At 40.5% G+C, this 17,042-nt stretch overlaps 1 protein-coding gene across 4 annotated transcripts in view; it reads left to right on the top strand.

Annotated features, from left to right (window-relative positions):
• Positions 1–17,042, top strand: part of MRE11 (MRE11 double strand break repair nuclease) — an 84,823-nt gene that overhangs the window by 54,558 nt on the left and 13,223 nt on the right. For all 4 annotated transcript variants that reach the window (XM_008262535.5, XM_008262533.5, XM_002708627.6 and 1 more), the window contains exons 17-18: positions 13,399–13,457; positions 15,100–15,167. In XM_008262535.5, the coding sequence (XP_008260757.3) occupies positions 13,399–13,457; positions 15,100–15,167 (127 nt within the window). The remainder of the gene's footprint in view (positions 1–13,398; positions 13,458–15,099; positions 15,168–17,042) is intronic.

The raw sequence follows: 17,042 nt of genomic DNA, 5'->3' as shown, positions 1-17,042 counted from the left end.
GTCTTTGCATTATACAGAATGACCTATCTAATTAGTTACAAAGTAAGTTCTTTTGGAAATTTATATTCATTAAATAAAAGTTAAAAAAAAAAAAACAAAGTAAGTTCTTACTCCATTACAGGAAGGTTCAGCATTTACTGGATGACAGCTGACAATGGAGAAAGGATATGTATACCAAATCGATAATGGCTTGTAAGGAACCTTCGTACCAAAAATTCAGTTGCTGTATTTTCACTCAGATATTATTGAGTACTTCAGGAGAGCCTCTTAAGACCCTTAGCCTTTGACTTCAGGAACATGTTCCCTTTGTTGCCGTTTCAGAAGCGGCATTCAGAAAGATGCTTTTCTTTCACAGGCATGTCCAATATAAAAGCAGCCAAATGGAAGAAAAGAAAAGGCAGCGTGATGTGTTATTGTAAAGTAGGCTGAGGGCCGGCACCACGGCTCAATAGGCTAATCCTCCGCCTGCGGCGCCAGCACACCGGGTTCTAGTCCCGGTCAGGGCGCTGGATTCTGTCCCGGTTGCCCCTCTTCCAGGCCAGCTCTCTGCTGTGGCCCGGGAGTGCAGTGGAGGATGGCCCAAGTGCTTGGGCCCTGCACCCGTCTGGGAGACCAGGAGAAGTACCTGGCTTCTGGCTTCGGATCAGCGTGGTGCACCGGCTGCAGCGTGCCAGCCGCGGCGGCCATTGTGGGGTGAACCAACGGCAAAAGGAAGACCTTTCTCTCTGTTTCTCTCTCTCTCTCACTGTCCACTCTGCCTATCAAAATAAATAAATAAATAAATAAAATTTAAAAAAGTATCTAGGCTGAGTTCACTGTGTGAAAGCTTTGTGAAATGAGATAAGTCAGTCACTCTCCTAGTTTTGTAAACTGGGAATAATAATCTGTATTGGGCTATTCTGAAGGTTAAATGAGCAAAAAGCCTGGCACATACTAGGCATTTATGGAATAGTACTTACTGTTATTTTTAAAAATGGGAAAGAAGAGGAACATAGAAATAGAAAGTGAGAAAAATATGGGACATTTCATGTTAAACCACCAGGAGTTGCTTTATTACACTGTGTCACAGATTGCTTTCCTTCACCTCAGACCAAATTGGCTTTTTTTTTTTTTTTTTTTTACAGATAGAGTTAGTGAGAGAGAGAGAGACAGACAGACAGAGAGAAAGGTCTTCCTTCTGTTGGTTCACCCCACAAATGGCCACAAGGGCCAGAGCTACACTGGTCCGAAGCCAGGAACCAGGTGCTTCCTCCTGGTCTCCCATGCGGGTGCAGGGCCCAAGCACTTGGGCCATCCTCCACTGCCTTCCCAGTCCACAGCAGAGAGCTGGACTGGAAGAGGAGCAAGCGGGACTAGTACCCGGCACACATATGGGATGCTGGCACTGCAGGCGGAGGATTAATCAAGTGAACCATGGCGCCGGCCCCCCAAGTTGACTTTTAAAATCCTGGCTTGATTGTTTTTACGTGAAACTTTCTATGATAACAGTGTGTAAAATTAATCACTTCACATGAGGTTTCAGGTTCCCATTTTTGTTAAGCAAACAGCTTAACATTATGCTAATTGCTTTTTAAAAAAAATTTTTTATTATTTTATTTTTGACAGGCAGAGTGGACAGTGGGAGAGAGAGACAGAGAGAAAGGTCTTCCTTTTCTGTTGGTTCACCCCACAATGGCCGCTGCAGCCAGTGCGCTGTGGCCGGCGCACTGTGCTGATCTGAAGCCAGGAGCCAGGTGCTTCTCCTGGTCTCCCAGACAGGTGCAGGGCCCAAGCACTTGGGCCATCCTCCACTGCACTCCCGGGCCACAGCAGAGGGCTGGCCTGGAAGAGGGGCAACCGGGACAGAATCCAGTGCCCTGACCGGGACTAGAACCCGGTGTGCCGGCGCTGCAGGTGGAGGATTAGCCTAATGAGCCGCAGCGCCAGCCGCTAATTGCTTTTTTAAAATTATTATTAATCTGTTTTTCCCTCAGCTTCCTGCTTTTGGTGTTGTACTGTTCTGCTATGATGAATATAAATATGGTATTTTTTAAATCCTGCTTAGGGTTTCTTGGGCTTCACAATATGTGAATTGATGTCTTTCATCATTGCTAAAAAATGCTTTAGCTGTTACCTCTGTGCTACTCTTACTCTTCTCCTTTTTGGGTCTTCAATTAAATAAATGTAAGATCTTTTTATTCTGTCTGCCCATAATTATTCTCTTGTATTTTCTACTGTTTTATCTTCCTTCATGTACATTCTCAGTAATTATTTCTGATCCATCTTCTGACCCACTCTATTTTTAAAATCTCCTTGTGAATTTTTAATTTTCATTGTTTTGGCTGGGTATAGAAATCCTACTTAATTCTTTTTGCATATGATGTGTCACTTTTCATAGTTTTTAAAATTCCCTGGAGATATTTTTAAGCCTGACTTTAATTTTTTGTGTGTGAATAGTGAGGATATTTGTTTAGTATTTTATGTCCAATATCCCAATGTTTGGCTTCTTTCTTTTGGTTTTCATTCATGGTGGCTTACTTTGTTACATGCTTTGTTATCTATTGACTTAGAAAATGATCAGTAGGAATAAGTGAGACCCCAGCTGAAGCTATCTTCCCCCAGAGAAGATTCATCTTTGTGTCTCCAGGTTTATAGGACAAGCCTTACACCACTTGAGATGAAGTTTGTAACTTGAGTTATTTGGACCAGTAGTAATAGGTGCTTGTGAAATCCTGTCTGTCTCTCATTCTGTTTAACCAGTGGTGTCCCAGCTTAAGGTGAGGAGGAAATGCCTCAGGCTGCCCAGCCAGGGACAGCCTTGGATTATGGTAGTTCTCTCCTGTTCCTTCCAGGATTCTCAGAACCAGTGTTAACATTTCTGCACATCCACAAGTGTCCTTTGGGGGACTCTTTTGCTTCTCTGAGTTCTAGCTTTTCTTCTGTTTCCTTACCAGGTGGTCAGCTCTTCAGTGCCATTGAGAATTTCATTTTATTATTATTGTATTTAATAGTTGAGGTAGCAGTCTGAGTTCTTATTTTTAATAACCTACCTTACAATGAATAGATGCAGAGGTTTTATCCTCGTTTGCTTTATTTAAAACTCAACTGTGGCTGCCTCTTTTGTTTTTATGAGCATGTTTTCACTTTCCAATATCAGCTCCTTTCAGAGCCACTATTCCAGGGAGACTTTCAAAGAGTACTGCTCTGTTACCTGTTAATAATGTGGAATAAAGCTTTTATTTGAGTAGAGAGACAGGAGACCAGTTATTGTACTTTAAAAGTTTTACAGGTTGACCTATTTTTTAAAAAAAAAAAAAAGCCATAATATTAATCTATGGAAAGAGGCTATGTAAGTAAAACAAATTAGTAAGAAACATCAGATTTACTGAATTTTGTTCTGGGCAAAAATCTTATTGGGGTGCCTTTTGCAGCATAGCATGTGTTTAAGAACTTGTGCTCTGGAATCAGGCCTGGCTTGGTCAACCAGATCTTCACTTACCGGTTCAGAGTGCGTGTGTGGTAAGGACCGGTAAAGCAGAATCTGCACTGTTTTTGTTCATCTTTTGTTTGGCCTACTGTCATACTCATGATACTTGAGATTGAAAAAAAAAGTTAGAGTCTGTATAGCATGAAGTGTAAGAACAATGTCCTCAAGTCAGAAAGATCTTGATTTATAGCTGTGTGTCCTCCAGCAAGTTAGTTAAGCTTCCCATCTTTAAGTTTCATTGCCCTCATATGAAAGATGGGGTAATGACAACATCTACCTCATGGGATTGTTTTGAGGATTATTGAAAAAATATATGTGAAGTACCTGGCACAATGTGGGTGCTTTAAAGATTTATTTGAAAATCAGAGTTACTTAGAGAGAGGAGAGGCAGAGAGAGAGAGAGAGAGAGGTCTTTCATCCATTGATTCACTCCCCAGTTGGCTGCAACTGCCGGAGCTGTGCCAATCTGAAGCCAGGAGCCAGGAGCTTCTTCTGGGTCTCCCCCATGGGTGCAGGGGCCCAAGGACTTGGGCCATCTGCTGCTGCTTTCGCAGGCTAGAGCAGAGAGCTAGATTGGAAGTGGAGTGGCTGGGTCTTGAACCAGCATCCATATGAAATGCTGGCACTACAGGCAGTGGCTTTACATGCTGTGCCATAATGTGGCCCCCTTAGCTATATAATTTGCAAAGTGTCCTGACTTCAAAGAGTAGATAGAGTTATAGTGAAGTAGGCATAAGTATATAGAGTAGTGAGCACAGCACCTTATGAAAATCAGTAGATGATTTCTGCTCTTACTGTGAGTGACACAGTGTTTTATAATAAATGAGGGAAACAGATGTTATATACATTGTTTTAATTTATCTTTTGTCTGATGATTTGATCTTACATGGTGGTTTAGGTGATTTAACTGATTACCTGCAGTATTGGGCCTGCTGTTGAAATGTGAACTGATTTGTTAATATGAATATGTGAGACATTTTTTATTAGGTCAGATTTGGAGTTTTTAAGACTGACAAAATAACCATGGGGTACTAACTATTCTTGTCAGCACGTTGGGACAGAAACAAAATTAAAACTGTAATTTCTAGGTCCCTACTATAAGTGGAGGAATGAAGAGGAAATAAAGGGCAAGTTCTATTGTAACAAGCTCCATGGAGTATGGAGATTCATTGTTGTACTGAAATTTTACTGGGAAAGGTAAAAATTACCCTCACAGCCAGTAGCAGTTATAATTAGGAGTTATAACCAGATTTTTCCATTGAAATCAGTTGGCAGAGGATGGTGACTAAGCAAACTGAAGCCACTTCTTTTACATTTAACTTAACCACTATGAGGACCCCTGCTGCTTATATATTTGCAATAATAGGCACATGTGTTTGAATAATTACTTCCTGCTAGGCATTTGCCAAAGCAGTTTATATTAAGTACTTCTTTATCCTTTCAACAATTTTTCGCATGAAATATTAACACTAATTTACAGGTAAAAGTTTCATGTTTTCAAGGATCTCAGAATTTGAGAAATCAGTTAATGTGTAAATATTGAGCAGAAATCTTTTTCGAAAGCATTCTGATTACTGGCTTTCCTATTCAGTTTCTCCCCAGCCTTTTTTAAAAAATAGATCAAGCTTTTTTCTCCTATTTATTTATTTGAGAGGCAGAGAGACAGCATGAGCCAGCAGAGAGAGAGAGAAAGAGAGAGAAAACTCCAATCTTCTCTTTTACTTCCCAAATGACTATTACAACCAGGGCTGGGTCAGGACCAAAACTAGGAGCCAGAACTCAATCCTGTTCTCCCCAATGGGAGTCAGGAACCCAATTTCTTTCTTTTTCTTCCTTTGTTCCTTCCTTCGTTCCTTCCTTCGTTCCTCCCTCCCTCCCTCCCTTCCTCCCTTCCTCCCTTCCTTCCCCCCTCCCTTCCTTTCTTTCTTTCTTTCTTATGAAAAATTTTTTTTTATTTATTTGTTTTACTTGAAAGGTGGAGTTACAGAGAGGGAGAGGCAGAGAGAGAAAGAGAGATCTTCCATTTGCTGGTTTATGCCCAATATGGCTGCGACGGCTGAAGCTGGGCCAGTCTGAAGCCAGGAGCTTCTTCTGGGTCTCCCATGTGGGTTCAGGGGCCCAAGGATTGGCCATCTTCTACTGCTTTTCCAGGCACATCAGTGAGGAGCTGGATCGGAAGGGGAACAGCTGGGACTCGAACTGGTGCCTATATGGGATGCCAGCACTGCAGGTTGTGGCTTAACCCACTACACCACAGCGCAGGCCCAGGAACCCAATTTCTTGAGCCTTTATGCTGCCTCCTGGAGTGTGTATTAGCAGGAAGCTGGAATCAAGGAGCTGAATTTCAATATAGAATCAGGTACTCCAAAGAGTGATATAGGTATCTTAACAAACAGCTAGGCCAATTGCTACCCCTTAGTCTTTTCAGGAGAGATCAGTAATTAAGTAGTACAGATAAGAACCCTGCCAGTGCCTTTTATCTCCTTGGACATGACAGGGTTGGGAATAGAACCTGGTATGGGGAATATGAGCAAATAATAATATAGATAGCAAGATTCTTCAGGTTTTCTGATGAGGAGAATTTTTAGACATTAAAAGATATTTATTTAATAAATATAAATTTCCAAAGTATAACTTTTGGAACATAGCGGCTTTTCCCCCCATAACCATCCTCCCACCCACAAATCATCTCATCTCCTACTCACTCTCCCATCGCATTTTTAATTATCATTTTTAATTATGTTTATATACAGAAGACTTCTGGGGTTCTGACTCCTAGTTTTGGTCCTGACCCAGCCCTGGTTGTAATAGTCATTTGGGGAGTAAAAGAGAAGATTGGAGTTTTCTCTCTCTTTCTCTCTCTGCTTGCTCATGTGCCTCTCTGCCTCTCAAATAAATAAATAGAAGAAAAAAGCTTGATCTATCTTTAATTATCTTTATATACAGAATATCAACTTAGGGCCGGCGCTGCGGCTCACTAGGCTAATCCTCCGCCTTGCGGCGCCGGTACACCAGGTTCTAGTCCCGGTCGGGGCGCCGGATTCTGTCCCGGTTGCCCCTCTTGCAGGCCAGCTCTCTGCTGTGGCCAGGGAGTGCAGTGGAGGATGGCCCAAGTGCTTGGGCTCTACACCCCATGGGAGACCAGGATAAGTACCTGGCTCCTGCCGTCGGATCAGCGCGGTGCACTGGCTGAAGCGCACCGGCCGCAGTGGCCATTGGAGGGTGAACCAACGGCAAAGGAAGACCTTTCTCTCTGTCTCTCTCTCTCACTGTCTACTCTGCCTGTCCAAAAAAAAAAAAAAAAAAAAAAAAATTCAACTTAGTATATACTTAGTATATACCAAGTAAAGATTTCAACAGATTGCACCCACACAGACACACAAAGTGTAAAGTACTGTTTAAATACTAGTTTTACCATTAATTCTCATAGTACAACACATTAAGGACAGAGATCCTACATGAGGAGTAAGTGCACAGTGATTCCCGTTGTTGATTTAACAATTGACACTCTTATTTATGATGTCAGTAATCACCCAAGGCTCTTGTCATGAGCTGCCAAGGCTGTGGAAGCCTCTTGAGTTCACCAACTCTGATCTTATTTAGATAAGGCCATAGTCAAAGCGGAAATTCTCTCCTCCCTTCAGAAAAGGTACCTCCTTCTTTGAGGGCCTGTTCCCACTGGGATCTCACAGAGATCTTTCATTTATGTGTTTTTTTTTTTTTTTTTTTTTTAATTTTTTTGCCAGTGTCTTTGCTTTCCATGCCTGAGAAACTCTCATGGGCTTTTTAGCCAGATCCGAATGCCTTAAGAGCTGATTCTGAGGCCAGAGTGCTGTTTAGGACATCTGCCATTCTGAGTCTGCTGTGTATCCTGCTTCCCATGTTGGATCGTTCTCTCCTTTATAATCCTACAAGTTAGTATTTGCAGACACTAGTCTTGTTTATGTGATCCCATTGACACTTAATCCTATCTTTATGATCAATTATGCACTTAAATTGATCATTTTAATTAGTAGTATGGCATTGGTACCTGCCAACTTAATGGGATTTGGATTTCCCTGGCACATTTCTAGTTCTACCATTAGGGGTAAGTCCAAGTGAGCATGTGCCAAACTGTACATCTCCTCCCTCTCTTATCCACTCTTATATTTAACAGGGATCACTTTTCAGTTAAATTTAAACACCTAAGAATAATTGTGTGTGTGTGTGTGTGTGTGTGTATGTGTGTGTTTTGACAGGCAGAGTGGACAGTGAGAGAGAGAGACAGAGAGAAAGGTCTTTCTTTTGCCGTTGGTGCACCCTCCAACGGCTGCAGCCGGCGCACCACACTGATCCGAAGCCAGGAGCCAGGTGCTTCTCCTGGTCTCCCAGACGGGTGCAGGGCCCAAGCACTTGGGCCATCCTCCACTGCACTCCCGGGGCATAGCAGAGGGCTGGCCTGGAAGAGGGGCAACCGGGACAGAATCCGGCGCCCCGACCGGGACTTGGACCCGGTGTGCCGGTGCCGCAAGGCAGAGGATTAACCTGTTGAGCCGCGGCACCGGCCAATTGTGTGTTAATTAAAGAGTTCAACTAATGTTATTAAGTAGAACAAGAAAATACTAAAAAGAATAAAATAGTAAGCTGTTTCACACAGTCAGGACAAGAGCTGATCAAGTCATTGTTTCTCATAGTGTCCATTTCACTTCTACAGGTTTCCTTTTAGGTGCTCAGTTAGTTGTCACAGATCAGGGGGATCTTCCAAGGCTATGGAAGCCTCTTGAGTTCGCTGACTTTGATCTTATTTAGACAAGGTCATAGACAAAGTGGAAGTTCTCTCCTCCCTTCAGAGTAAGGTACCTCCTTCTTTGAAGGCCCATTCTTTCTACTGGGATCTCACTTGCAGAGATCTTTCATTTAGGGTTTTTTTTTCCCCCAGAGTGTCTTGGCTTTCCTGCCTAAAATACTCTCATGGGCTCTTCAGCCAGATCCGAATGCCTTAAGGGCTGATTCTGAGGCCAGAGTGCTGTTTAGGACATCTTCCATTCTATGAGTCTGCTGTGTATCCTGCTTCCCATGTTGATTCGTTCTCTCCCTTTTTTATTCTATCAGTTAGTATTCGAAGACACTAGTCCTGTTTGTGTGATCCCTTTGACTCTTAGACCTATCAGTGTGATCAATTGTGAACTGAAATTGATCAGTTGGGCTAGTGAGATGACATTGGTACATGCAACCTTGATGGGACTGTATTGGAATCCCCTGGCACGTTTCTAACTCCACCATTTGGGGCAAGTCCGATTGAGCATGTCTCAAATTGTTCATCTCCTCCCTCTCTTATTCCCACTCTTATATTTAACATGGATCATTTCTCAGTTAAACACTTAAGAATAATTGTGTGTTAATTACAGAGTTCAACCAATAGTATTAACTAGAACAAAAAAATACTATAAAGGATAAAGTATTAAATTGTACATCAACAGTCAGGACAAGAGCTGATCAAGTCACTGTTTCTCATAGTGTCCCTTTCACTTCAACAGTTTCCTTTTAGGTGCTCATTTAGTTTTCACCGATCAGGGAGAACATATGATATTTGTCCCTTTGGGACTGCCTTATTTGACTCAGCATATTTTCCAGATTCCTCCATTTTGTTGCAAATGACCGGATTTCATTGTTTTTGACTGCTGTATAATATTCTAGAGTAAATGTCCCATAATTTCTTTATCCAGTCTACTGTTGATGGGCATTTGGGTTGATTCCAGGTCTTAGCTATTGTGAATTGAGCTGCAATAAATATTAATGTGCAGACCTCTTTTTTGTTTGCCAATTTAATTTCCTTTGGTAAATTCCAAGGAGTAGGATGGCTGGGTTGTATGGTAGGGTTATATTCAGGATTCTGAGGAATCTCCAGACTGACTTCCATAGAGGCTTAACCAGTTTGCATTCCCACCAACAGTGGGTTAGTGTCCCTTTGTCCCCACATCCTCTCCAGCATCTGTTGTTGGTAGATTTCTGTATGTGAGCCATTCTAACTGGGGTGAGGTGAAACCTCATTGTGGTTTTGATTTGCATTTCCCTGATTGCAAGTGATCTTGAACATTTTTTCATGTGTCTGTTGGCCATATGGATTTCCTCTTTTGAAAAATGTCTATTGAGGTCCTTGGCCCATCTCTTCAGTGGGTTGTTTGTTTTGATGTTGTGGGCTTTCTTGATCTCTTTGTAGATTCTGGTTATCAGCCCTTTATCTCTTGCATAGTTTGCAAACATATTTTCCCATTCTGTCGGTTGCCTCTTCACTCTCCTGACTGTTTCTTTTGAAGTACAGAAACTTCCCAATTTGATGCAATCCCAAATGTTAATTTTGGTTTTGACTGCCTGTGCTTCCGGGGTCTTTTCCAAGAAGTCTTTGCCAGTACCTATATCTTGCAGGGTTTCTCCAATGTTCTCTAATAATTTGATGGTGTCGGGTCGTAGATTTAAGTCTGTAATCCATGTTGAGTGAATTTTTGTGTAAGGTGAAAGGTAGGGGTCTTGCTTCATGGTTCTGCATGTGGAAATCCAATTTTCCCAGCACCATTTATTGAATAGACTGTTCTTACTCCAGGAATTAGTTTTAGATCCTTGATCAAATATAAGTTGGCTGTAGATGTTTGGGTTGATTTCTGGTGTTTCTATTCTGTTCCATTGGTCTATCCATCTGTTTCTGTACCAGTACCATGCTGCTTTGATTACAACTGCCCTGTAGTATGTCCTGAAATCTGGTATTGTGATGCCTCCGGCTTTGTTTTTGTTGTACAAGATTGCTTTAGCTATTCGAGGTCTCATGTTTTCCAGATCTGAGAAGAATGTCTTTGGTATTTTGATTGGTATTGCATTGAATCTATAAATTGCTTTTGGGAGAATGGACATTTTGATGACATTGATTCTTCCAATCCATGAACATGGAAGATTTTTCCATTATTTGGTATCCTCTTCTATTTCTTTCTTTAAGGTTTTGTAATTCTCATCGTAGAGATTTTTGACATCCTTGGTTAAGTTTATTCCAGTGTATTTGATTATTTTTGTAGCTATTTTGAATGGGATTGATCTTAAAAGTTCTTTCTTAGCCATGGCCATGCCTGTATATACAAAGGCTGTTGATTTTTGTGCATTGATTTTATATCCTGCTACTTTGCCAAACTGTTCTCTGAGTCCCAATAGTCACTTAATGGAGTTCTTTGGATCCCCTAAATGAAGAATCCTATCATCTGCAAAGAGGGATAGTTTGAGTTCTTCCTTCCCAGTTTGTATCCCTTTAATTTCTTTTTCTTGCCTGATAGCTCCGGCTAAAATTTCCAGAACTGTATTGAATAGCAGTGGTGAGAGTGGACATCCCTGTCTGGTACCAGATCTCAGTGGAAATGCTTCCAACTTTTCCCCATTCAATAGGATGTTGGCTGTGGGTTTTTCATAAATTGCCTTGATTGCGTTGATGAATGTTCCTTCTATACCCAGTTTGCTTAGAGTTTTCATCATGAAAGGGTGTTGTATTTTATCAAATGCTTTCTCTGCATCTATTGAAATAATCATATGATTTTTCTTCTGCAGTCTGTTAATGTGGTGTATCACATTGATTGATTTGCGAATGTTGAACCATCCCTGCGTACCAGGGATAATTTGGTCTGGGTGACTGATCTTTCTGGTGTGTTGTTGCATTCTGTTGGCCAGAATCTTATTGAGGATTTTTGCGTCTGTGTTCATCAGGGATATTGGTCTGTAATTCTCTTTTTCTGCTGCATCTTTTTCAGGTTTAGGTATTAAGGTGATGCTGGCTTCGTAGAAAGAATTTTGGAGGATTCTCTCTTTTTCGATTGTTCTGAATAGTTTGAGAAGAATTGGAGTTACTTCTTCTTTAAATGTCTGGTAGAATTCAGCAGTGAATCCATCTGGTCCTGGGCTTTTCTTTGTTGGGAGGGCCTTTATTACTGTTTCAATTTCTGACTCGGTTATGGGTCTGTTTAGGTTTTCTGTGTCTTCATAGTTTGATTTAGGTAAGTTGTATGTGTCCAGGAATCTATCCATTTCTGATAGATTTCCCAGTTTGCTGCCATACAACTCTTTGTAGTAATTTCTGATGACTATTTTTATTTCTGTGGTGTCTGTTGTTACATTTCCTTTTTCATCTCTAATTTTATTGATTTGGTTCTTCTCTCTCCTTTTTTTGGTTAGTTGGGCCAATGGTGTGTCAATTATATTTATTTTTTCAAAAAACCAACTCTTAGTTTGGCTGATCTTTTGTAGTGCTTTTTGTATTCAGTTTTCTTGATTTCTTCTCTAAGTATTTCTCTTCTACTAGTTTTGGGTTTGGTTTGCTATAGTTTTTCTAGATCCTTGAGATGCATTGATAGCTTATTTATTTGGTGCCTTTCCAATTTCTTGATGTAGGCACCGATTGCTATAAACTTTCCTCTTAACACTGCTTTTGCTGTATCCCATAAGTTTTGATATGTTGTGTTGTTATCTTCATTTACTTCCAGAATGTTTTTGATTTCTCTTTTGATTTCTTCTATGACCCAGTGTTCATTGAAGAGCATGTAGTTTAGTCTGCATGTGTTTGCATATGCTCTAGGGATTCCTGAGTTGCTAATTTCCAGCTTGTGTTCTGAGAAAATGCATGGTATGATTTTGATTCTTTTGTATTTGCTGAGACTTTCTTTGTTGGCCTAGTATGTGGTCAATCCTAGAGTAGGTTCCATGCATTGCTGAGAAGAATGTGTATTCTACAACTGTAGGATGAAAAGTTCTGTAAATATCTGTTAGATCTATTTGGTCTATAGTGTCAATTAAATCCGCTGTTTCCTTGTTGATTTTCTGTCTGTTTGATCTGTCTGTTGCTGAAAGTGGAGTATTGAAGTCCCCCAGAGTATTTGTGGTTTTAAATTATCATTCTTTCCTTGCCTTGTATAGTTTAAAGTTTGTCTTAATATTTTTATATTAACAAACTGAGAAAGGATAGGAGAAAATACACTTCAGTTATGTATTTGAAATTCATAGTAGGTTTTGAATCCAAGGGAATGAATGGGAAAAGTAAAGGGTTAGCTGAACTTCAAGTTTTTAACCCAGTTCATAAAGCAACAAAATTGAGGAATCAGAGGAAAGTTGCATGATGGAATAAAAGATAAGCTAGAATTCCCTCTGGTGTATTTCTTTCGTTTTCTTTTTTTTTTTTTTAAAGATTTGTTTATTAATTGAAAGGCAGAATTACTGAGAATCAGAGAGAGAGAGAGAGAGAGAGAGAGAGAGAGAGGTCTTCCATCTGATGGTTCACTCTCCAAATGGCCACAATGGCTGGAGCTAGGCTGATCTGAAACCAGGAGCCAGGAGCTTCTTTCAGGTCTTCTACTCTGGTGCAGTGGCTCAGAGACTTGGGCCATCTTCTACTGTGTTGCCAGGCCATAGCAGAAAGCTAGATTGGAGTTGGAACCATGTGGCAGGTGGTGTTTTTATCTGCTACACTGTAGTGCCAGCTCGTCTGGCACATTTCTTAGGCACTGAATCTGGCCACCAAGGTACAGGTGAATGATAAAGCTGCTTCTCATTTCTAGAACCACATGGCTCCTAATACAGCCATAGGGAAGGTATCATTGACTGCAAAGGAGGTCTTTTAAGGAAGTTTACCTTCATTGTATTTGTAATGCAGTTGGTTAGGTGATCAGATGTAATCCTGCAGGTCTGCTTTAATAAAATATTTTTAGTGTGGGTGCATTTATGACTACTGCTTTTTACAGTATTTGAATAAGTTGCAAAGTTGTGAGACTGATTGCTAAGCATTGAGTTATTTGAACATAGAATCTGCCTCCCTCCAGATTTTAAAAAATATATTGTTTTATAGTTGTCATAGATTTTTACAGCTAAAGTAATGTGCAACTTTTTCAGTCATTTTAAGAGTAATGTGTATTTTATCTCTTTCACTCAAGCCTTTAAATGTACAAGACAGCAGCCCTCCCAAAAAGTTGCTACTAAGAATTATTCAGAGGTAAGAGAATTTTATGGTTGTGTTTTGATAATTTGTTCTTTCCTGCTTTGTGAATTATTGATTGTTTGATTTGCAAGGTAAATAATAGAAGGAAAGGTGTAGAACTAAAGCTGGAGAGAACATTATAAGTTATCTAGACTGAAGACCTTTAGGATTTGTTTTTTGTTGTTGTTTTTTTTTTTAAGGCAATAATTCACATTATTAGAAATCAATAAATGTTGTGTCTTCAATTATATTTTTAAGGTAATAGTTTTGAAACAGTTTTTTCCATGCATGGGATACCAATGTTGAAAGTGTTTTCATTGCCTATAGAGGTTTTGTTTACTCCTGGGTTTCCTTTTACTATTTGTACTCATGTAATGCTTTGGTGGTGCCTTCATGGTGGACGGAAGACACAATACATACTGAAAGTTGGAATCCAGGAGTCTCTGTGTTTTTCTGTAGATTTAAGCTGGGTCTTCCTCTGGACTCTAAATCTGGCATGAGCTTGACTTTCCTAATCCTTCATTTTCAAAACCCATGTGTCTTACTCCCAAGTCATTATTCTTCCTCCCACATCAAGTTTTCTCAGTAGCGCACTACTGACATTTTGGGTAGATAATTCTTTGTTGTGAAGGACTGTCCTGTACACTCTAGGGTGTTTGGCAGCATCCTTGGCTTCAGATGCTGTTCTTTTAGTATTCCGCCTTTAGCTTTATCCTTGTCTGCCCTTCAGTTAGATGAAAACATAGAAAATGTGTATCCCAAGTGTCAAGATAACACAAAATATAGAAGGAATAGTTAATATTTTGGAAGATAGAATCAAACTATCTGTTGAAACTGAACACTTAAGAAATGTTATTTAATATGGTTAAACATGCCAGATAGATACCCAGTCGTCTCGACACAGTCTGCTACCTCATTTAAAATTGGAGATGGAACACTGATGGTCTAACTTCATCATCGGAACCCAAGAAGAAATCACAGGGTAGCCTCACATGAGCCCATGCAGACTACCCAGGTTCCTGTGGGGCCAGTAAAGAAGACAGTTCTTTTAGACACCTACTAGAGCATACCATTTGTGAATGAAGAGACACATTAAAGGGACAGCAGGCAAAGGTTTAGTTGTTTTTTTTTTTTTTTTTAAGATTTAATTATTTTATTTGAAAGGCAGAGTTACAGAGAGGCAGAGGCAGGCAGAGAGAGAGAGAGAGAGAGAGAGAGAGAGAAAGGTGTTCTATCTGTTGGTTCACTCCTCAGAAGGCTGCTACAGCTGGAGCTACACTGATCTAAAGCCAGGAGCCAGGAGCCTCTTCCGGGTCTCCCATGCAAGTGCGGGAGCCTAAAAACTTGGATCGTCTTTACTGCTTTCCCAGGCCATAGCAGAGAACTGGATCAGAAGTGGAGCAGCCGGGACTTGAACTGGCACGCATATGGGATGCCGGCACTGCAAGCAGCAGCTTTACCCGCTATGCCACAGCGCCGGCCCCAGGTTTAGTTTTAATAGCTGTTGCATATATGGTTTCTGCCTCCTTTTTGTACCATTTTTGGGTGGTGTAAGTTTTTAAAAAAATACTTTGAGATTCAGTTGCTTAATTCATATTTAACTACATGTTCTAGTCCCATGCTAATCATTTATTGCTGTTTCCCCCACCCCCCTTAGGTGATTGAGGTGGATGAATCAGATGTGGAAGAAGATCTTTTTCCTACCACTTCAAAGACAGATCAAAGGTCAGTGCAGTGACTTCCTGCCAAAAAAAAGGAAAAAAAATTAGAAAAAAATAAAAATTTCCAAAATTTCAGTTACACACTTCACTTTCCTATGCCATAGAAATTCAACAGATATAGTTTTTTTTTAAACATTTATTTATTTATGAAAGGTAGAGTTACAGAGAAGCAGAGGCAGAGAGAGGTCTTCCATCTGCTGGTTCACTCACCAAATGGCCACAATAGCTGGAGCTGGGCTGATCCAAAGCCAGGAACCAGGAGTTTCCTCCAGGTCTCCCACGCAGGTGCAGGGAACCAAAGACTTGGGTCATCTTCCTGTGCTTTCCCAAAAGCAGGGAACTGGATCGGAAATGGAGCAGCTAGGACTCGAACTGGTGCCCATGTGGGATGCCGGCACTCCAGGTGGCAGCTTTACCCACTATGCCACAGCGCCGGCCCCAACAGATTTAGTTTTAATTATGAAAGTATATAGAGAATGAAAGACAAAGGCCTAGTTCATAGACTTAAGATAGTGTTAGTGCAAGTATGTTCACTGAAAATATAATAGTCTATGCTACTTCTCCTTTTCTTTTTATTACCCAGTGATTTTCTTAATGGATGTCAGTGTTCTTCCCAATTAACAAAATAATTTTGCATTCTGTTAATAGCAAGCATTTGATTTTAGCTTTCCACCATTATCATATTTTCATGTACTTAATTATACATGTGCTAAACACTCAAAAAGAGGGCCATAAAGATGTATTGTGCCTTCCAAGCATTTGTATGCTCTTCCTGACCTTTTCAGTGTTTGCCTGTTGCTGTTAAGCTTGACTTGATTCATTATTAACATTTCCATTTAGAAGTTAACATTTTTGGTGAACACTGCTTAACTACAGCTCGATGAGTGGAAATTTTTACCTAAGAAAATAACAGCCCTTTTTAATACTTACTTTCTGTTTGAGCATCGAATTAAGTCTGATGGGAACATAATAAATGTTATATGGTTTTGGCTTAAGGAGCTTAAATTGTAGAAGAGAGATGAACACATTTGGACTTATTAAAGGATAATTGAATCAGCACAAAATTATGTGGAGTTTTCTGATGCAGACCATTAATTATTATTTATTTAAAGATTTATTTATTTATTTGAAAGGCAGAGATACAGAGAGAGAGAGAGAGAGAGAGAGAGAGAGAGATCTTCCATCCGCTGGTTCATTCCCCAAATGGCCACAATGAGAGAGAGAGATCTTCCATCCACTGGTTCGTTCCCCAAATGGCCACAATGGCTGGGATTGGGCCAGGCGGAAGCCAGGAGCCAGGAGTTTTCTTCCAGGTCTCCCACATGTGTTCAGGGGCCCAAACACTTGGCAGTCTTCTACTGCTTTCCTAGGCACATTAGCAGCAAGCGGGATCAGAAGTTCAGCAGCTGGGACGTGAACCGGCACCCATATGGGATACCAGCACTGCAGGCTGAGGCTTAACCTTCTTTGCTACAGCACCAGCCCCTAATTATGAATGCTTATAGGCCCTTGGAAAAAAGAGCAAAGACTATACACTATGGTAAAAGAGAAAGATTCACAGAGGGAGCAGAATTTACCTCAGATTTCAGGTAAGAATTACTTGGGCTTAGTAGGCAGGGGACTGATGATCCCAGCTGTGACTGATGACCTGAACTGGAACTACAGAAATGAGATGACAGGAAAGGTTTGCATCAGTATTTCTCTAGCGTTCAACTCATATATCATTACCTACAGAAAAATATTAAATAAGTTTAGTTCAGTGTCTACCTAGCAAGAGAAATTGAATACTAACAAATGAAATTTTGTTACATAGTTTAAGCTTGATGGGGCCAAAAGCCATTGCAATGTCTTAAGATATGTCACCCCATCCCACTGTACC

The sequence above is a fragment of the Oryctolagus cuniculus genome, chromosome 1 (genome assembly GCF_051225735.1).
Source record: "Oryctolagus cuniculus isolate XC-2025 breed Fujian yellow rabbit chromosome 1, ASM5122573v1, whole genome shotgun sequence".
Taxonomy (NCBI): Eukaryota; Metazoa; Chordata; class Mammalia; order Lagomorpha; family Leporidae; genus Oryctolagus; species Oryctolagus cuniculus.
Note: the sequence above shows the minus strand (reverse complement) of the source record. Positions and strands in the feature narration are given on the sequence as shown.